Source organism: Capsicum annuum, chromosome 8 (genome assembly GCF_002878395.1).
Source record: "Capsicum annuum cultivar UCD-10X-F1 chromosome 8, UCD10Xv1.1, whole genome shotgun sequence".
Taxonomy (NCBI): Eukaryota; Viridiplantae; Streptophyta; class Magnoliopsida; order Solanales; family Solanaceae; genus Capsicum; species Capsicum annuum.
Window position 1 is genome coordinate 76,386,805 of NC_061118.1, and position 23,133 is coordinate 76,409,937.

General features: G+C 37.0%; 1 protein-coding gene across 1 annotated transcript in view; it reads right to left on the reverse strand.

Moving 5' to 3' along the window:
* The window catches only part of LOC107838924, a 34,153-nt gene extending 13,607 nt beyond the window's left edge, over positions 1-20,546 (reverse strand). Inside the window, exons 1-4 of the mRNA XM_016682204.2 lie at positions 20,218-20,546; positions 19,974-20,013; positions 17,890-17,960; positions 9,679-9,773 (exon numbers count right to left, since the gene is read on the reverse strand). Coding sequence (XP_016537690.1) covers positions 9,679-9,773; positions 17,890-17,960; positions 19,974-20,013; positions 20,218-20,428 — 417 coding nt within the window. The 5' untranslated portion in view covers positions 20,429-20,546. The remainder of the gene's footprint in view (positions 1-9,678; positions 9,774-17,889; positions 17,961-19,973; positions 20,014-20,217) is intronic.
* Positions 20,547-23,133: the final 2,587 nt, after the last annotated feature.

The window sequence follows — 23,133 nt, forward strand, 5'->3', positions numbered from 1 at the left end:
TATGAAAATCTTCTCCAAACAAGGCACGCCTCTAACCACCTCGTCCAAAACCTCCCAAAAACTCTTCTTCTCTTCCTCGTCCAGGCGCACCTGAGGCACATACGCACTACAGATGTTCAAAGCAAACCCCCCCAAGACCAACTTGATAGTCATAACCCTATCACTAACCCTTTTAACCTCCACTACCTGCTCCCTAAGCTCTTCTTCCACTAAGATACCTACGTCATTCCTACGCCTATCACTACCTGAATACAACTTGTATCCATCTACCTCCATAGCCTTAGAACCTACCCACTTGGTCTCCTGGGCACACGCAATATTAATCTTTCTCTTCCTAAGAATCCTAACCAATTCTATCGACTTACCCTGCAGGGTCCCAATGTTCCACGACCCTACCCTCAAACTATCACCTTTCTTATCCCCTCCCTTAATACCTTGCACTCCAAAGAAGAAGAAAAAAAATAGAAATCAAGACTTACCGAAGTAGGAGTCGCCGCAGTAACATCGTCGGTTGCCGGAGTTGAAGTCAAACTTATGAGTTGTGAGTAGGTCATAGCCAATGACTAAGTTGGTATAGCCAAAATATGAAAATAAGCCCTAAAATTAACTTTTAACCCTAAAACCCTAATTTAAAAAAAAAAAATTAAAAAGCGACGCCATCGTCAGCTCGCCTTGTTGCCTTCCTCATAAAGGAAGTCGCCTTTTGGATTTCGCCTCGCCACGACAACAAAAGGAGACTATGCCTCGCCTCTTCATTCGCCATTAGCGACGTGGCAAGCGCCTTTTACAACACTGGTTCCATCAACTCAACGAAATAAAAGTGATGTCTTTTTTGTAAGGTAATTAGCCTGGTGAATGCTTTTGGGGTGTTCACCGACCTTATATTCCAAATCAAAGCACATCTTAATTTTGATTTTGAAGTATGGCTCCTTAGAATTTTTTCCATTCCTTTGTTGCTTCCCATGAATTGCTTTCATTGTGTCTATTTGTTCAGGGGACAAATTACCTTCAGTAGTTATCTTCTCAATGTTGCCATACAAATCTTCCCCATCCAAATCTTCTTCTTTTTATTGCAACTTCCAATTTGATTTTCAATTTGTATTGCTGAAGGTACAATTAACTCCCTTGGCTTCTTATTTTGTTCCTTCTCATGTTGCTGAGTATTATCTTCCATATGTGCATATTTTGGTGTATGATGCTTTACTTGTTCCACATAATCTACCTTGGTTGGTGACACTTCCTTTTCTTCACTGACTACTTTGTCTTTTGACTTCATCTTTGCATCTGTTCCCTTTGTTGGTTGTGAACCATCAACTGATTTGCCAAAACTTTTACTAACTCAGTACTTAGTACTTTCCTTTGTTTGTTCTTCCTCTTCCTTGTTGACATTATCTGCTTCTTCTTTTTGTAATGGCACAAAAGGATTAGATGTAACAACTCCATCATTAGTCTCCTTATCTACTTCTCCTGCTATATGCCCATATTTATCCCTTTCATACTTGTTTCTCCTTGTCAACCATTGTTGTTTATTAGGGTGTGTTTGGTATGAAGGAAAATATTCTCCATGGAAAATATTTTCCTAGAAAATGTTTTCTTGGAAAATAAGTTGGTTTCTTACTTGTTTTCTTATGTTTGGTTGGTAGATGAAAAATATTTTCTGATAAATGTTTTCTAAGTGTTTGGTTGGTGAATGAAAAAATAATTTTCAGAAAATACATTTTAGTATTTAGCTGATAGTAAAAATACATTTTAACAAATTATTTATTACCCTGAAAAATATTTTTTTAGGGTGTGTTCGATATGGAGGGAAAACATCTTTTTGAAAAATAAGTTATTTCTTGCGTATATTCTTGTGTTCGTTATGCAAATTGGTTAAGTATATATATTTTCTAAAAGTATTTATATATATTTAACAAAAACAATGAGAACGAATAGGATAAGAAGGGTGGGATAAGAAAAAGAAATTAAATTTTTAAAAAAAAATAAATTTTAAAACTAATTTTTTTAGGAAGGGGGTTAGTAGGTGGGGGTTGAGATTGTCAAAATAGATAGTAAGGGCGGGGTAAGAAAAAAATTGATTTTTCTTTTAAAATAAAATTATTTTTTGGAGGGGAGAGGGGGGGCTAGTAAGGGGTGGGTGTCGGGGTAGGTGAGGTAGGGTGGGGTAAGAAAAAACTAATTTATTTTAAAGGGGAGAGGTTGGTAGGGGTGGGGGTGGGGGGTTGGGAAAGAAAGAAGTTTAAATTTTTTAAAAAAAAAAAATATTTTTTTTAAAGTAGGGGTTCAATTTTCGAGTTAGGGGATGAGGTAAGAAATTTGAAACAGTATTTTGGAATGGAAGTAGCAGGAGGTGGGGGTCGGGGTAGGGGAGTGAGGGGTAGGGTAAGGAAAATTTCAAAAAAAATTAAAATAAATTTAAAAATTTTATTTTATTTTAGAAGGAGGAGAGAGTTAGTAGGGTGAGGGTTGGGTCGGGTAGTGGGGTAAGAAAAAGTTTGAATTTTAAAAAAAAAAAAATTAAATATTTATTTTGGAAGGGTGTAGGGGGTGGTGGTTTAGGGGTAGGGGTTTGGGTTTTGGACATGGGATGAGGTAAGAAAAAAATTTGAAATATTTTTTTTGGATGGGGGTTGATAGGGGTGGGGTGGGGGTACGAGATTGGGAGTCGGAGTAGGGACGAGTGATTTTGAGAGTTGTATGAATATTGCAACTTAAGATTGAGGTTGAGAGAGAGTTTTGGAAAATGTTTTCCTTACTTTTTGAAAGGAAGTCATTTTCCTTAGATTTGAGGAAAATAAATTGATTTAGAAAATATTTTTCAAAACCTTTAAGCCAACCAAACATGAGAAAATTGAAAAATATTTTTCAGAAAATATTTTCCTTCATACCAAACACACCCTTAGTGTTTTCTCCTTTTCCTTTGTTAACCTGAGACTCCTCCTTTTGCTTAATATTCTTTCCATCTGATTGTCTGTTTTCTACCTCTTCCCTTTCTTCTATCTTCTTCTGATGCAGCTCTATCTTCTTCTCATGCAGCTCTGGATGAATATTCCAACAACTTTCTTCATCATGACCTTGCAAGCAACATTCTTTACAATATTTAGGCATATAATCGTACTGGATATGAATCCACTTAGATTTGATTTCCTAATGTAGCACAAGTTTAGAGGAACTCTCTAATGTGCTAAATAAAGTAAACCACACAATTTTTTGAAGGAACAACTTCAACGTGTTGTACGATAACGCTTTAAAGACAATCCGAATCCACGGATAACAAGAGCTTAATCCAAAGCCCTTAAAATACAAGATCTAATCCAAGATCTTGAAAGAAAACACAAAGTTTCATTAATAGAAGAGTTGAACTAAAAACTACATAGCTAGAGGTCACAATCTCTATTTATAGGCTTCAAAAGCCTTTGTACAACTCATTGACAACTAATATACAACTCATTGGCAACTCATTGACAACTCATAGTTGACAACTCATTTTCCTAATAGCTAAGTATTCTTGAATTATGTAAAAGATAAACTTGACTACTAAGTAGCAAAATTGATTTTTGATTCATGAAGGTTCTGGACTAGGTTTAGAATTTTAATGTTCCTCGTCATTCTCCTCTACTTCTTTGAAACTCGACCTCGAGTTTTCTTCTTAAAGTGTTTGCTCTGGATGATAAAGTAATAGGTCAGCCACATTAAAAGTATTTGAAATATTCATCTCACTTGGCAAATCTACCACATATGCATTGTCGTTGATCTTCTTTAGAATAGTGTATAGGCCATATTTCTTTTGCCTTAATTTTCCGTGAACACCAGTAGGCAATCTCTCCTTTCTAAGGTATAGCATTACTTGGTCACCAACTTGGAATGACATTAGCCTCGATGCCAACTGCTTGTATTTCTTGTTCGATGCTTCTAATACATCTTGAACCTCTTTAAATAATTCCGAATAGTTGTCACCAAAGGTCATAGCTGATCTTGAATTCTCCTTGTTGATAGCTTCACTAAATCAACCACATGTCTTGGAACTCTAGTGTACACAATGGAGAAAGGGCTAAGACCCGTAGACATATGCTTAGAATTATTGTAGGCAAACTCCGCAAGGGATAAAGCTAAATCCCATTGTCCTTTCTTATCTCCACAGATGCATCGAATTAAATTTCCTAAAAATTTATTCACCACTTCTGTTTGGCCATCATGTTTGTGGATGGGCAGTGCTTGAAAACTTCAATTCTGTGTTGAATTGTTTCCATAAAGTAAGCCAAAATGCAGCTAGAAATTTGCTATCTCAATCTGAAACAATTGATCTAGGAACACCATGTAGCCTGACTACTTCTCTGAAGAAAAGATTAGCTACATGATGGGCATCCGTAGTCTTACGGCAAGGGATAAAATGAGTCATTTTAGAAAATCTGTCTACTATCACATAAACAGCATCATGTCCTCGCCTTGTTCTTGGTAAGCCAAGTACAAAATCCATTGATAGGTCTTCCCAAGGTGCACTTACTTAGAACGGGTAATGGCATATAAAGTCCAGTGTTTTGAACCTGACCTTTGTATGTTTGGCAAACGGGACACCTTTGCACAAATTTGTCGGCATCTCTCTTAAGTTAAGGCCAATAGTAGCATGCTTCCAAATTAGCAATAGTTTTATCACGCCCAACATGGCCGCTAAGATTACATGAATGCATTTCTCGAATCAATTTGTCTCGTAGAGAACCTCTGGGAATACATAAGCGGTTTCCATTAAAGAGATATTCATCTTGTACCACAAAATTCTCTTCTAATGGTAAACCTTTCGTTTGTTTCACCCAGATTCGCCCGAAGTCTTCATCATTTTCATATAGTTCTTTTATTTGGTCTACTCCTGGTAACTCAGCTTCAAAATAAACCATGAGACTTGCACGTCGGCTTAAAGCATCTGCCAATCAATTAGTTACTCCGGACTTGTGGACAATAAGATAATTGAATCTCTCCAGGTATGATGCCCATCTGGCTAACATGCGATCCACATGCTTTTGACTTCTAAAATGTTTCAAGGATTGATAATCAGTGTCGACAATGAATTCTTTAGGCATTAAATAGACCTCACATGTCTTCAATGCTCTATAAATAGAATACAGCTCTTGCTGGTAAGTACTCCACTTTTGTCTTGCTTCACTGAAGAAAGCAACAGGCTTCATTTGTTGTGATAAAACAGCCCCAATGCCTACTTCACTAGCATCACATTCCAACTCAAAGGTCTTGTTGAAATCTGGGAACACTAATGCAGGAGCTTGTGACAGTTTTTCCTTAATCTCTATGAAACTAGCTTCAACTTTTTCATCCCATTTGAACTTCCCTTTCTTTGAACATTCAGTGATTGATGCCATGATAGTACTAAAGTTCTTCACAAATCTTCTATAGAAAGTGGCTAAACCATGGAAGCTCCTTACTTCGGAGATAGTTTTTGGAGTTGGCCATCCCTTTTTATTGCATCTATTTTAGACTCATCAACTTGAATCCCCTCACTTGAGATAATAAAGCCTAAGAAAACTAGTTTTGTTTCAAGGAATACACACTTCTTCAAGTTAACATAGAGCTCATTCTCCTTCAATACATCCATCACCTTTTTGACATGTTCAAAATGTTCCTCCATATTTTTGCTATAAATCAGTATGTCGTCATAATAGACAACTACAAACTATGACAAGAATGGATGAAGAACCTGATTCATTAGGCACATGAAAGTACTAAGAGCATTAGAAAGTCCAAATGGCATAACTAGCCATTCATACAACCCCTCTTTTGTCTTAAATGCAGTCTTCCATTCATCACCGGGTCTAATTCGTATTTGGTGATATCCGTTTCTTAGATCAAGCTTCGAAAACACCTTTGCTCCACTGAGTTGGTCAAGCATGTCATCCATTCGTGGGATAGAAAATCTGTACCTTGTAGTGATTTTATTGATAGCCCTACTATCCATGCTCATCCGCCAAGATCCATCTTTCTTTAGTGTGAGTAGTGTTGGTACAGCGCGTGAACTTATGCTTTCTCTAACATGTATCTTATGCAATAACTCTTCTACTTTCACCCTTAGAATGGCATGCTCTTTTGGGCTCATCCTATAGTGTGGTTGGTTGGGAAGACTAGCACCTGGAACAAAATCTATTTGATGTTGAATATTCCTCATAGGAGGTAGATGTTGAGGCTCTCCAAGTATGCTTTGGTATTCAGATAACAGACTTTGCATCTCCACTTTGCATCTCCACTGGAATTTCTTTCGTTGGTTGCTTATCTCCTTTGACGACTAATGCGGCACATAATTTTGATTTCTTCAAGTCTTGAGCAAATTCTTTTGGATTTTGAGTGATGGTTAACATACTCTTCTCCTCTACTTCAGAGGCATTATTAGTAGTCTTGTTTGGAAGTATAATGATTTTTGGTTTTTTCCAATGAAAGAATACCAATTGTCTATTCCTTTATGTGTGGTGTTCACATCATATTGCCAAGGTCTTCCAAGAAGAACATGACATGCATCTATATCAACCACATCACATAGAACATTTGATCGATAATACTTACCCAAAGAAAGTGGTAACCAACATTGTTCGGTGATCCTGATCTTCACTCCTTTCTTGAGCCATCCGATAGTATATGGATTCGGGTGATCATGTGTCTCAAGATTTAAGTGTTTAACCATATTTTCAGAAACTAAATTCTTACAGCTACAACTATCAATTACCAACTTGCATACCTTTCCATTCACCTTTCGAATATCCTCTTTCATTGTGTCTCTTCAGGTTGCATGGTTGAGCATAGAAGGCGTTTGACCACATACACTATTTCTTCTCCCTCTTCTTCACATGGTTCAGGTTCACCTTCACTATCATAGTTGTCCACTTCTTCATCACTTTCATCACGACGAGTGTTGTTGACAAACTTACTTCTTGGACAGTTGCTAGATATGTGTCCCTCTTAGCGGCACTTGTAACACTTGATCGTATTAGATGGTTGCTTATCATTATTTTTGCTAGAAAATGGTGCCTTTTCATCTTTCTTTGCTTTAGATGGAATAAACTTTCCCTCCTCTTGGCGTGAACTTTTTGATATACTTTCTGGGCAAGAATAAGACGCAGCTTTATAAGACTTCTTGGTCTTTATATATCTCTCAGCTTTCAAGGCAAGAGTTTGAGCTTGACCTATTGACCAAATTTGTTGTATGCCAAGACGTTCTTGGATAGAATCATTGAGACCATTGATATACCTTGCGACTTGTTGATCTTCATTTTCAGAAAGATTACACCTTGTAATCTTAAGAACTCCTCTGTATAATCAGAAACAGATTTACTACCTTGAACACAGTTCTGGAACTGTAGTTACAAGAGTTGTTCATAATCCACAGGCAAGAACCTAGCCTTTAGAAGTGCTTTCATTTGTGGCCAATATCTTACACGATTATCACACCTCAAACGAAGCTCTTCTTGATGACAATTCCACCAAGCTCCAGCACCTCCTTTCAATTTATATGCCACCAATGGTACTGGACGATCCGGAGGGATGTTCATAATCTCAAAGAATGTCTCCACCTCATAGATCCAATCAAGAAACCCTTCAATGTTTACATTACCATTGAAAGTTGGGATTTCAGCCTTAATCTTGTACATATCTCCACCATTTGCATGACCTCTTCTTGGTTGTGCATAAAGATCATGTTCCTCCATAGCATCTTCCTCTTCCACATATTGAGCTCGATGTTGTCTCCGGGATCTGGCAACACCTCCTTGATTGTTTCTCACTAATACAAGAAGTTCTTCAAACCTCCTAGTGAGTTCTTCACGAAGAGTAGCGATTTGTTGATCCAATCTTTCTTCTAGGTTATTCACCCTCGTTGTAAGATCCTCCATTGCTCTGATACCAAACTAATGTAGCACAAGTTTAGAGGAACTCTCTAATGTGCTAAATAAAGTAAACCACACAATTTGTTGAAGGAACAACTTCAACGTGTTGTAAGATAACGCTTTAAAGACAATCCGAATCCACGGATAACAAGAGCTTAATCCAAAGCCCTTAAAATACATGATTTAATCCAAAATCTTAAAAGAAAACACAAAGTTCTATTAATAGAAGAGTTGAACTAAAAACTACAGAGCTAGAGGTCATTGTCTCTATTTATAGGCTTCAAAAGCCTTTGTACAACTCATTGACAACTCATACACAACTTATTGGCAACTCATACACAACTCATTGACAACTCATTTTCTTAATAGCTAAGTATTCTAGAATGATGTAAAAGATAAACTTGACAACTAGTAGCAAAATTCAAATTGACTTTCTCTTTTTATAAGTAGCAAAATTGATTTTTGATTCATGAAGGTTCTGGACTACGTTTAGAATTTTAATGTTCCTCATCATTTCCCCAGTATTGTCATTCTCATCATTAATTCTCACCCTCTAAGGTAATTTGGCAATTAGGTCCACTTCTGCTTTCACCTTTGCACAACTAGGTCCTGTTTGATTTCAAGTGGCTATGTCCACCGTTAAGGGTTTTTCAACTGTTGAAGCAATTGAAAAAATTGTTTCCTTAGCAAAAAAATTTGGAGGAAGATCTGGCATTAAAATCCATGCTACTCTTATTATAGTGTCCACATCAGGTTCAAACCACGGATCCTACTTCAATGTTCTCATCAGCCAAAACATCTCCTTAGTCTTTATGTAATAAGAGGCTATTGAAAGCAATTGCACATAATCCTCCAAACCTTCCGGCGTGATAAGAATGTCTTGCATCCAATAATCCTATTGTGCATTCTCCTTTTATTCCACATTGTGCAGGAATCGCCTTTCTCAACTCTTTGATATCTGGTTTGCCATAAAAATTTACCAATGATAGCATATTGTAAATTTTCTTGGATGATTAAGTTTCTCAGCTCAAATGATTTCCATGTGATACTAGGTTCTCCATGCAGCATGGCAACAGGTTTTAGAGGAACCCTAGTAATATTTTAATGATTGCTTTAGGTTTCAAAATCTCTGCATACTTTGGTGTATTAACTACTAATTGTGGTACCATGTTCCCACCGGAGATAGTGTCCATGATGGTCGGCGACTAAGAGTTTAGGGTTTCTTGAGAGCGTTTCTCAGGAGTTGGGTAGCAGATTTGGCATAGCAGAGCACTTATAGATCAATGAGGAAAATTCTTGCTTTTTTAATTTCAAATTTTTCCTAGTTCCTCATATACTGACTCCAACCCAAACGCTTATGTGTGTCTAGATGACAAAATATTTATAATCATGATTTGAAAATAATACTTAGATATTTACAAACTACATGAAACATCCTACGAGACCAAAATGTGTCCAAAATGCTTTTAAATCACTAATAAAATTTGGTCAAAGTTTTAATGGCTTCTCAAAAAGCAAAAAATAACAATTTTGGGACAGAGGGAGTAATTCTTATTCTTTTCTTCTTAATTGCCTATTTCCTTCTGTTCCTTTAGGGCTTCATCAATACAAATATCATATGGCGCAACTGGTACAATAATATTTTCACTCATGGTTAGGATGCACCGTGTGGTCCAAGAAGAATGGAGCATTCATAAGTCTAGACCAACTAAATCAGCTCCATGCATTCCTAATTTTGACAAAAGCTGTACAGAAACTGATAATTATCAACCATTAGAAAATGACATTCATTTTAACTTACTGCTCGAATATTGACACGAAGAGATGAAGCAGGACCAGAACGCAATATATTCCGGCAATCACCATATTCAGGCTCATCAACCTCTAAAGATTTTTCTACAAAATGTAAAAAGATCATGTAAACATCATGCTGTGAAATCTTACAATAAAACTTCTTAAGCCTAACCATACTCCAATTATATAGCACTCAGCAAAATGTGACGACTTGAAAGAACCTACAATTATGGGTCCAGTGGTGCGTACACATGATTTTGTATAAGTGCTGTTGATATTTAAATAAGTGAATGAAGGATCAATGTAACAATATCATATTTCAGAAAAATAAATTCAAGCACATTACTACACCTCCCCTCAACGAGTTCTCATTTTTTAAGACGTATCCACAACAAACTCATTAGAAATATTAAAAAGCACTTCTTTTCAATACCAAACAATTACTCAAAAGCTCATCATTGAGGAAACTTGTAATTTCCAGGTTGGAAACGACTTTTGAAGATGCTCTTTGTATTGCAACATGATCATTCAGATTATTTTTCTGAATTGGTAAGTTTTCTCCGGGATTGACTTTTAAGGAATTAAAATCAATTCCTTCACTTTGTTAATCTTGTTCCAACTCATGGACCCGTTATTCCAAGTTAAATGAAACTTTAGATGTTGAATTCGATTTTGGAAAATTGCAAGATGCTTTAGATAATATCTCTTCATTGAAATTTAAGCTAAATTACAAATTTAATTACCGATTCAAATAAATCCTAGTAATTTCATAGAACTAAAAAAAAAAAGGCAGCTCGGTGTGCACTAAAGCTCCCGCTATGTGCAGGGTCTGGGGAAGGGCCCCACCCACAAGGGTGTATTGTACGCAGCTTTACCTGCATTTCTGCCAGAGGCTGTTTCCAAGGCTTGAACCAGTGACCAGGTCACATGACAGCAACTTTACCAGTAATTTCATAGAACTCCGCCCATAAAAGAACAGAGAATGAGTAGTTTTCTCAAAGTTAAAATTCTTAAGCTTACTTGAATAATTCAATCTAAGAATATTTTAAATTGTTCATTAGCTGCTGCCACATAAAATGGTATCTTTATTGGCAAAAACCTATATTCAGTAGATGTTGGCTCAGTTGGACCAGTTACATCCTTTTAGGCGAGGAGTCTGGTCTCAAACCTAGGTGGCTTCAATATTATTCAAAATAAGCTTAAAAACTTTTCAAGAAATTGTGTTTACTAAGAGAAATTTGAACCCTTGACCTCCAGGGGATTGAAGCACTCCACCAATGAGCTACCAGAGCTCGTGTCATTTTCTGTATAATATTGACTCATTTTCTCATTGAATGAAAGGTACGAAATAAAACAAATTGATAAAAGTGCCATGCCCTTCTGAAAATGCATTGAGCATGTTAACAGTTCTTGAAGCCAACTGAAGGGCCCGGACTTAGAAAAACATCTAGTCCTTTACCAAATTCCGAGTTTTGTGAGTTAAAATCTTCATTTTTCCCCTTTCTCGATCCACATAAGCACAAATTTTGTTTCTTACAACAACAACAACAACAGTCCCAGTGTATTCCCACAAAGTGAGGTTTGGGGAGGGTAAAATGTACGCAGTCCATACCGCTGACTCCAAAAAAGTAGAGAGGCTGTTTCCGATAGACCCCCAGCTCAAGATAGACAAATTTTGTTTCTTATAGGACCAAAAATTAACCAGCATGTTGGTTTACATACATACATATAAGAAAAAATATATATATATAATTCTCTGCAAATCTTATAATTTTATTATTATTATTATTATTGAATTCAAAGAGACCCCTTTTCTGTTGTTTTTGGTTCCGAGAAACTAAAGGTAAAGCAGCAAAAGTGGCCATTGATGAAATTCAATCCAGCTAAAAAAAAGCCTATATAAATGTGGGATTTCATAAAGGAGAAAGGCAGGGGAAATTTTTATGATTTTGATTCATTTTTGTCATCCCCAGAAGTTAGCTCTTTTTTTTTTTTTGGCTATTTGATGGTTAGTGGGTCCGATTTGGTGACATGGACCTCTAATGATAGGCCACGTGGCAAAGGTGGTTTGCAAAACCACCGTTAAAGATTAATGGCATGGATGGGCCTGTTTTGTAAAGGCGATGGAATAAACTAGGCAAACTTTTAACGGATGGCATAGATGAGTCATTTCTATAGTTCAATAACATATTTGAGTCTTTTCCCTTTTTTATAAGGTAAGATAAATTTCATTAATAGAGTACCAAGGAGGTACTTCAGAAATAAAGGTTTACCCATCGGCCATCATTGCTAGTTATAAATACGCACCCACAAAAAGTCTAAAAAGACAAAATCTCGATCATACTAATCCTACACAAAAAGTTAAATTTCTATAGGCATCTGTTGTTTTTTACAAAAGAAATATGATGCTTTTGATCTTCAAAGCATCTCTTATCCCTCTTCAACCAAATAGTCCAAATGGTACAAGGAGGAATGGTCTCCCAGATCTGTTTCTATCTTTCATTCATTTTTCGAGTCTGCCAACACTTCACTCATCTGCTTGTGGAACTACGCAGTGCAACCCACAGAATGCAAAAAGGATGAGTTACTTTTTTTTTTGTGAGTCATCACAAATACAACATATGCTACAAAGGTAGAAGCCTTTTTCAAAAACATGTCTTAAGTATAACAGGCTCCCCTTGCTGCAATCTAACCAAAAGAAGCTACTATTGTAGGTACTCTTGTTTTCCACAATATTTTACATGACCAAGTCAAATCTCAATGCACAACATACTTTTGCAAGAGAATATAGAACTGAAAATGTTTGATAATACCTACTGACTAGATCTGAGAGTCCTTCCTTTTAACATCCAGACTTACAGGAGCCAAAGAATGTAATAACTAATAATTGACCAACTTCATCTAATTCCCAATCAATAAAATTCTTCCTGAGATTAGATTTCTTTTCTGCTAGGAAGGAGGCTAAGTTAGCAGTTACGACTGCTAAGACGGCAGCGTTAGAGAGCTTGTATGCGAGGTTAGAGGAGAGAGGTCGGGAAAAGAGGTTGTATAGGCTTGCTAAGGCTAGGGAACGAAAGGGTCGTGACCTTAATCAAGTGAAGTGCATTAAGGGGAGGATGGTAGAGTGTTGGTGGAGGACGTTCACATCAAGTGAAGTGCATTACCTACTGACTAAATCTGAGAGTCCATCCTGTTAACATCCAGACTTATAGGCGCCAAAGAATGTAATAACTAATAATTCACCAACTTCATCTAATTCCCAATCAATAAAATTCTTCCTGAGATTAGATTTCTTTTCTGCTAGGATGGTAGAGTGTTGGTGGTGAACGTTCACATTAAGAGAAGATGGTAGTCGTATTTTCATAGACTCTTGAATGATGAGGGAGGGGGACAGAGACATTGTGTTAGGGAAGCGAGAGCACTCAGAGGAGTGTCGTGATTTCAGTTATTGTAGACGTTTTAAGGTGGAGGAGGTCAGGGAGTCTATTCGCAGGATGCGAAGGGGTAGGGCGACGGGGCCTGATGAGATTCCGATGGATTTTTGGAAGTTTACTGGCGGGGCTAGATTAAGGTGGTTGACTGAATTGTTTAACAGCATTTTCAAGACTGCCAAAATGTCTGAGGCCTGGAGATGGAGTACTATGATTCCTTTATAAAAGACCAAGGGTGACATCCAGAGTTGCAACAACTATAGGGGTATTAAGTTGTTGAGTCACACTATGAAGATTTGGGAGAGAGTGGTCGAGCGGAAGTATTCAAGAAGAGGTGTCTTGGTGTATGCTTTTTGCAGATGATGTAGTTTTAATTGATGAGACGCGGGGGGGGTGAATGATAAATTGGAGGTTTGGAGACAAACCCTTGCGTCTAAAGGGTTCAGGTTGAATAGGACCAAGACAGAATATATGGAATGTAAGTTTAATGACTTGAGGCAGGAGAACGAGGTGGTAGTAAGGTTGGATTCCCAGATTATTTGTAAGAGGGATAGTTTTAAGTATCTCGGGTCTATGATTCAGGGAAATGGAGAGATTGACGAATATGTCTCCCACCGTATTGAGGTGGGATAGATGAAGTGAAGGCTTGCCTCAAGAGTGTTGTGCGATAAGAAGATGTAGTCCAAGATTAAAGGCAAATTCTACAGAGTGACAGTTCGTCCAGTCATGCTGTATGGAGCAGAGTGTTGGCCAATCAAGAACTCCCACATTCAAAAATTGAAGGTGGCGGAATTGCGTATGTTGCGTTGGATGTGAGGACTTACTAGGGGTGATAGGGTTAGGAATGAGACTATCCGGGGAAGGTGGGAGTGGCTTCAATGAAGGACAAGATGGGGGAAGTTAGGTTGAGATGATTCGGGTTCGGGCATGTGATGAGGAGGGGCACGGATGCCCCAATTAGTAGGTGTGAGAGGCTAGCTTTGGATGGTTTCCAGCGGGGTAAAGGTAGGCCGAAGAAGTATTGGAGAGAGGTGATTAGACGTGACATGGAGCAGTTACAGCTTACTGAGAACATGACCCTAGATAGGAAGGTATGGAGGACGCGAATTAGGTTAGAAGGCTAGTGTATGTGGATGAGTCCTAGCCAGTAGTTAGGAGAGCTTTAGGATAGCCGGGTTGGTAGTCTTAGGGCCTTGTCCATAGGTTGAAGCGGCTAATGGAGGGTATGGGGGTGGTGGGTGCCTTTGGTTCGTTAGTGTAGGGTATTACTTTATGGGTGACTTATTTCTAGTATTTCATCTTGTTTCATGCTTTATTACAACTCTGTTTACTATTCTTTGTCTTGAGCAAGGGTCTATCAGAAATAGCCTCTCTACTTCTCTGAAGGTAGTGGTATGGACTGCGTATATTTTACCCTCCCCGAACCCCACTATGTGGGAATACATTGGGTTTGTTGTAGTTGTTATTGAGATTAGATTTCTATTCAGACCCAGAATAACATGCAGCTACTGTCACTGTTTGTTCATTGATAAACTGCACAAAATGGGCACTATTTATCAATTTATCATCCCCAACCATACATTAGTCAAGAAACTGATTCTGCTCTCTTACCCGGCCACCAGTTTTACATGTTGTAATCCTTGCCATAACTTGCATATTGATCAAATCGAGATAGCAAGATTGATATCACGAATACGGGTGTGGACTATCTTGGATATGAAAGAAGAGAATTGAATTCATACATGGACATCTTACTTAAAAGTATTCAAGAGAGGTTCAGTGAAGAGATTCAATGGAATCCCCCCATAAACTCACACAAAGAGTATTTCTCTATCATCAAATTTAGCTAACCCTAAACTGAAAACTTAAGACTATTTATACTAGTCTTGCAAAACTAGCTAAATTACAAAAATAACTATATTATTAAAGACTATTTATACTAGTCTTCCTCCAAGCTTATGATGGTTAGAAGAATGCTCCAAAGTCCTTTATGACATTTATGATTGTAATCACTTCCTTCATAAATCCATTTGAGTATGTTATGAACTTTAAAAGATCTTTTAATCAATCTTCCGCGGCACTTTGAGATCTTCTTGGGGGATTGAAAGCTTTGATATCCAAGATAGTTCACACCCTCATTCTTGATATTAATCTTGTTATCTTGAATTGCGTCATATATTTGTTTCTATACACCCACTTCTTTATGCATGGTAACTGTGCAGGGGCTCCAAAATCCATTCATTCCCACCTTATATCTCCTACCAAACGACCCCTAAGTTCCTTACACCCAATCCACCAACTTCTTTTATCTTTCATAATAGTCTGTCATTTTACCTAATGCATTTGCTTTCTTTCTGCATTAGCCTCCCGGAGAAAATGAATCCTTACAGTTTGTCTTTCTTTCAATATTTTCTGGTATGGGAAAGAGTGATATTAAGTATGTTGGGTTTCCATCAAAGACACTATTGACTAGACCTAAAGATAAATACTATTTTCCAATGGGATCAGTTTCTTTGCAAATCTGTCTAGAACTCCTTGACATATCATTTGAGTGTTGTTTTTAACACCTAGAGGAAGTCCCGAATATACAATAATGAAGTTCTCAACCTTACATCCCATAATTTCAGCCAACTCTTCAGTATTACTATCAACATTAACACTAAACAAGTAGCTCTTAGCATGGAAAACTTTAAAACCTGTGACAACTTTAAAGGCTAACAAAATCCCTCTGACATTAAGAAATTATTCCTTGTTTGCCTCACACAATAACAGTGTCATTTTTGTTTTATAACCGTGGTGTTTGGGCCAGCTTTCGCACACCTCGACTAAATCCACGAGATACCTGTCACCTCCCACCAGCAACAATACCCAGTGACTCTGTCCACCAAGGCTATGACAAAGACAAATGGGAAAAATTACCTAGTGTTTTTTCGCCTCCACTAGGGTTTGAACCTGAGACCTCAAGTTAACCCACTTCATTGACCACTAGGCCACACCCTTGGATGCCACAATAACAGTATGTCATCAGCATACAAAATATGAGAGATGGCCACCTTTGTCACCATTTCCTCCAATCTCAAAGCCAGTGATCCACTTTCAAATCTTTCGGCTTTCTTTTTCTTCTTTGGGATAAGTATAGTATTTGGGTCACCTTGTGCGTACTTCGACTAATTACACGTGATATTTTTGCACCTCCCACCACCAACAGTACCTGATAACTCTGTCCACCAAGGGTGGGACGGATGACAAGAAGTCATCAAGTGTTTTTCACAGTAGGGATTTAAAACTGAGACCTCATAAATCTCAATCTACTTCATTGATCACTAGGCCACACCAATCTTTTGGCGCTTTTGAGCATCAGACTTAAAATTCCCATAACCATAACAAGGGGATAAGAAGTCTGGGGGTCGTGCCTTAATTCCCTTTGTCACCTTTTTTAACAAGAGAAATTAGATGATTATTACATAAACAACATTTGCTCTGATTCATAAGGTTATGATCCAGCTGGTTCAATATTCAAGGATGGCTATTGTTTTAGGATTTTTTTTATTTTTGCTTGGAGGCCCTAGAGGGGGTTGTAAGCAAGGGGACAGGGAAGCAATCTAATTGCAACCACTGACGCAAATTCTTGAAGAAGAATAGTTTAAACCAATAAGGTTTCAGGAAGTCAGGAAAGAGGCAAGACACTATGGAAGCAAACCCACCTTATTCCCATTCCTCCTCTAATTTTTTTCTACCACCCCCCGCCCACCTCCACCATAAACCAACCTGAAAAAAATGAAAAAAGATCCGACAATATCTTGTATAATAGGAGTTAAGTCCCTGACATTGCAACATACTGAAGCAGTAGAAAGCATACGATGGACTTCAATCATAATGACTGAAAAGCCTACTGATTTCACAGAAAGTACAACTTAACCTCTATAAGTTATTTGAAGAGTACATAATGTTTCCGATATCAAAATTCAGGGGGGGAAATGTACGCTTAATTAACGCTGAAGTCTGAGGACAACATTTGATAACTCTTACCATTTAAATAAAGCAACATTTCAGAATTCTGTGAGAGATGGATTTCGACCGGTAACAGTTTCGAGAGATTCGTTGAAGGAGGAGGGGAAGGGGGAAGGGTTTAGAAGAAATGAGGGAGAGGGGAAGGGGCTACAGGTGGTGGAACAAAAAGGGGAGGGGGAGGGGGAGGTTCAGTTCTGAAACATTTTGACAAAGGAAATGTATAGGAGAAGGAACTGAAACATTTTGACAAAGGAAATGAGTAAGAGAAGGGGAGTATGTTTTTTTATATTATTTATAGATGGTTTTTGTTTTTTATAAATTACTATATTTCTTTTTAAAAAAAAGTTACACGTGTCATCATTTCATTTGACCATCTGATACGGCAGCAAAGAGCAAGTCTCTAGCAGGTGATCTCACGGATACAGGTGTTCACGAGACAAACCCCTGCCAATAAAAGGTGTCTAACGATGACTGGCACATTTTAAGGTGTCTATCTGACCGTGGTGCCAACTTCTGGTGCCTACCAGATTGTGATGCCAACTTCAGTAGTCTACCAGATTGTGGTGCCAACTTCAGGTGTCTACCAGATTGTGGTGCCCAACTTCAGGTGACTATCTGCTATTACTCCTTTAAGTCCAGTATTTCTCTGTATTGCTTTAATGATCGTTGAAATACTTAATTGAAATAAACTCATGGATTGCAGCATGAATGGAGTATATTTACTAAGCTTTTCATGCTAGGAAACAAAAATAGTGAAAGTGGGAAACAAGTATCACCTAATTCCTTAATCTGCACCCCAGCCAGAAGCACAGCTGGTACATAAGCTTCCAGTGGATCAAGCTGTTTCCTAGTTATCAAATCAACAATTAAAATAATAAAATGAACACAACTACTTAATTCAAGCCTAAATGAAATCACAAAGTATCACAGGCTTATCAAACCAATTGAAAGCACATAGGACAATGACTTAAGCAGAAGCTAATTTTACCAATAACAGTAGCTAAGTAAAGTAGGTGCCAGATGTGAAGCTATGCACACAGATGATGGAGATTAGTGAAGATTGTGGAACAATACGGAACACAGTCTCCTGATATCACAGAGTTTACAAGCTAGTTGATCTTATGTTCTGACATGAATATCAATAGTTGTGAAAACACAAAAGTTAGCAATCCTGTAATTCACTCGAGGAAAAAAATGGAAACTGCTTTTTCTGACCTGGGGACGAAATTTAGCCTTAACACTAGTTTCATCCTTGGAAGTAGATAACACACTTCGAACCCAAAACTTTGCACACTTTGAATAGTCAACAACACTTGGGAAATTAGTTTTGCCAACTTCATAAATCAGATTGCCCAAGATTTGAAAATTTGACTTGAGAATGAGGGGCATGGAAGAAAGACAGTGATATAACTTCATTCAATTGCGGGCCAAATAAAATCATGGAAACCTTGCTTGAACTAAACGAACGATGTTTCGGCTGTCTTTTTTTTTTTTGAGATAAAGATGGAGGCGAAACATCGATACTGATTTCGTTTAGTTCAAGCAAGGTTTCCATGATTTCATTTCGCCTCTGTCTTTATCATACTAAAAAATTCCTTCTTTTTTTCAATAAATTTTTCCAAGAGCAAACTAGTATTTTTTTGAAAAAAAAAAGACCAAATGCAAACTCAACACATTAAATACATTATCAAATCTATTGTCATAAAAAGAGAAACATATAAAGATTAGTGGAGCTTAACATGATACAATATTTGCCCCATTCAACAACATTGATGTGGTAATCAAATCTAACTGATAGAATCGGGTTACTTTAATAAACAAGAAAATAATGCGGAAGCGAAAATACTAAGATTAAAGGCAAGAAATTAAAGATAGGTAAAATTGGAGAATAAAATCCCCAATTTCGAGGATAAGTGCTAAAAACCCTAATTGATCTTAGTATTCAAAATTAGTGGATTAAGACTAATTATGATACTAATAGAGTCAATTCAAGAACTTAGATCAAAAGTGATCTAGACCCCTATTTCAAAGAAACTAAAGACAACAATTAGTATAAGACTAATCACCTTCTTTAATTAACTTTAATAGAAACCAAAGATATCAAATTAAGAATTAATATTACCTCCTAAAGAATCGTTCTTATAGGGCTGCAAGATAAATACACACAAAGGTGTAAATAAGAGAAACTCTCAGTTAATAATAATATTGTCTGATTGAAAATAACAAAATTCATCTCTATATGTAGGGAAAAAACCTATCCCAAATAGCATGGGATTCGAATTCTACTTTAATGGAAATAAATAAATCTAGGAAACTTTAAACTTAGAAACGTTTAAACTAGGAATTTTAAACTAGGAAAATCTAAACTAGGAAACTTTTAAACTAGGAAAATAATATCAAAAATAAATCCCCCGAATTTAATCAAAACTCATATGGCCCAATCTTCTTCCGTTTGGACATGGACTCGAATCGTGAAATATGTATAGCACTTAGCCCATGCTTCTCTATAATTCTTGGGCTCGTTCTTGGGTTTTCTTCCATAATAAGTATCTTCTTCATTCACATTGAAGCCGGTCAATTTTAATGCAAGTGGGCTAGACTGAATGCTATCACTAACTCTGTCTCTTGATATAGTTTAATGGTCACAACTCACAACTTACAAGCTATAAGAACGCACAGTTGTATAGGGGGGTGAGGAATGCATCGGGTACACCTCTTAATAAATATACATATTTTTAAGATCTTTAATTAAAATTTTCACATATGCTGAATCCACTTTTGTAAATTAGCCAGTTTTTCACCAAGTAACATAAAATTATATATGTAGCCTATTCCAACTTTCCACAACTTTTCTGCTCACCTTTTAACATACTTGTCAAAAGGGCTACCTCCTACTGCATCTGCAAACCAAAAAGTTCCAACAAAACTTTCTTAGGTCGCTTGTAATATTTTCCATAATCCAAAAACAAATTTTCACAAGTAGAAGAAAAGAATAAAAAAAACACATAGAGCAACGAACATAAATGACAAGTGCATGCATGTCAATATCATTACGAATGTAACTACTAAGGCGTGCGTTAGCATTGATGAATGAAGGGAATGACCTTGAGGTACAACGAGCCATTGAAGCAAGACTCCGAGGGCTAAGTTGACCAGTCGTCTGCTTTCCCGCCTTTTCTCCGGGAATAACGCGCAACTCAAGCTAAAATTACGGTGACATCTTGCCGGAGACAAGGTTCGTTGCGGCGGAGAACGGAGGAGCCGGGAATTTAAGCCACTGGTGCTAACATGCGCGGTGAAGATGGCGATTGCCATCCCGTCGGAATATTTGGCAACGAGAAGAGCAGTCTGTACCCGGAGTCTTATCCAGTGAACTGTCTCTTCGTTCAGTTCAGCCTCCTGAATTTACAATTCTACCCTATTTAATTACGAAAATTTGGTGATAAGATTCATTAGTTTTTAATTAGTAAAATGACCTACTTTAATTTTTTATTTTATAAAAAAATAACTTTAAGAAAAAATTAGACTATAATAACATAATAAAAACTATGAGAACTATTTACAAATATACTTAAAATATAAAACTCTAACTCATTTTTTTCAATTTTAAATTACTTTTTTCCCTCTCTCTAACTTTTTTCTGCTCCATTATTATTAAAACTCATTGTTTCTTCAACTTTCTCCTTTTTGAAACTAATAATTTATCTCTAAATATTGTGTCTCCTCCCAAACTAGTATGTTTTCTACTCTCCTTTAATTTTAGCCTATTTAAAAAAAAAAAAGGTTTGTGTGTATATATATATATGTAATCGGTCAAATCAATAATCAACCTATCCATATATCGATCGGATCGATAATTGATCTATCCATATATTGGTCAGATTGATACTTGATATGTCGGATAAATAATTGATCTGTCCATATATCAATCAAATCGATAATAGATCTGTAAATCACAAATTTGGTTTTGGACTAATTTGTAACTTTTGAAACTTGTAAATAAATTTAAATTTTCAAAAGTGGGTCATTTCTCTAAAAAAAAAACTTGTAGTCTATTTACTTAAACAGTAAACTTGAAGAGGTTATTTAACAAAAAATCTCAGGTTGGTGTACTCTTCACATTTCATTTCAGGAAAAAGGTTTAATTTGCCTCATTAAAATTGAATTAATTATACCCTCTATTTATAAATGAGATCAAATATAGCCCATTTGTTAAAGTAATAGACCACATATGGCCTTGAAAACTCAAGTTTATATGCATTGTTGTAACGCCCCGAATCTGATACCCCGAACGCTACACGGTGCTCATGACCCCGAAGAAGCACAAGCTAATCCGTAACTGATATCTGTAACTGAGCACCGGATAATATACTGTATAAATGCGAAATAAAAGGCTGAAAGGCCATAAGGTTCAAAAACTGAAGACTAATAATAATACTGAATGTGGTATAACAATATCAAAATAACTGAAATAACTGAAAATACTAAAGTCTAAATATCTAGTCTGAAAGCCTCTAAATTGTCTGAATAAGAAGTTGATAGGACATGTCCCCAACTAACTCCAACTGCTGAAGTAAACTAAGTACTGAAATATTGAAATGATAAAGCATCCTCAAATGATAAGGACTCACTGTCAATCTACTGCTGCTGACTGAAACCTGAGCTGCTAAGTGTGATCGAGAACCTGAGCGTCCGAACCTACGGTATAAAACACCATAGCGTAAAGAAAAGTATGTGTCAGTACGTGAGAATGTACTGGTACGCAAGTGAGGTAGGCTGAATGCATGGGGTTCATATGCATGAACTATAACTGACTGATAACATGAACATAAACATGAACACGACTGCGTAAAGATACATGCATGACAACATAATTGCAACTGAAACATAGAGATTCTGAATACTGAATATACTAATAACATGGATTACTGATAATTAATATAACTGATACCGGGTGACTGTTGCTGACAGTCTTGATTCTGATGTAACTAGCTGAGTTTTGTACTGAGCTAAGTGACTATATCTGACAGTCCTGAAATCTGTAGAACTATCTGAGTTCTATTACTGAGACTAAGACTGAGACTGTGCTCTGGTAGTCATCTAACCGACATGCCCCTAATAAGCTGTTATAGCTGAGTTGGGGTTCAATCTGTAACCCCAATTGGAAGGGTGTCAATACCGCGCCACTGGTAAAGACAAGCTGTGAGTGACCATCATCTTACAGTATCCCCAAAGGAGAACGGTAGAGCCCTCATCTGGCAGTGTTAATCCACCCCATCTACCCTCAACTGTCAATGTTGATGTCTCAACCCATGCTGGCTACATAGTTCTAGAATGCAAGGATTGCTTCTAAAGGGTCACACCCTCTACTGTCAGCGTGTGCCCTCATCCTTGGGTTCGCTCAGTGCTAAATCCTACTCCCAATTAAATAGACACTGAACTGATTATACTGAGATGAACTGAACTGAGTTCACTAGTTCCGTGGACTGACGGAATATTACTGAATTTTGTTAACTGACTGAGTTCATGAGATTACTGAGTTTTCCTGAGTTATGTAACTGACTGAGAATACTACTGATCATGGCGTGACTGAGATTATCGTGAAATTGACACTGGCTCTAGGCACACAACTAAATTGTTGGGTATAAATACCCCCAGGACTCGATGGCATAAACGTAAATCATAGCACAAGTTCAAAAGTACAACAACGACTATATATATATATATATCCATAATTCATTGACTAAGACATTTCATCAAACACTTGACATGCATTAGCTTGTACATGAATAGGGATTTCACATTAACATATTATAATGACACTTTTTCCTTCACATAGGCATTTTATCAAACACATGGGGAGTATATTTTGGCTATACCATCATCAATGTATCTAATTATCATGGTTGCATAAATCAATTTGCAATTTGAAGGGTTTATCATGAATATTATGCAAAACATCACATACTAGGATCAATCATTGGAACATGTAATTTTAAAACATGAATCAAAACCCAACA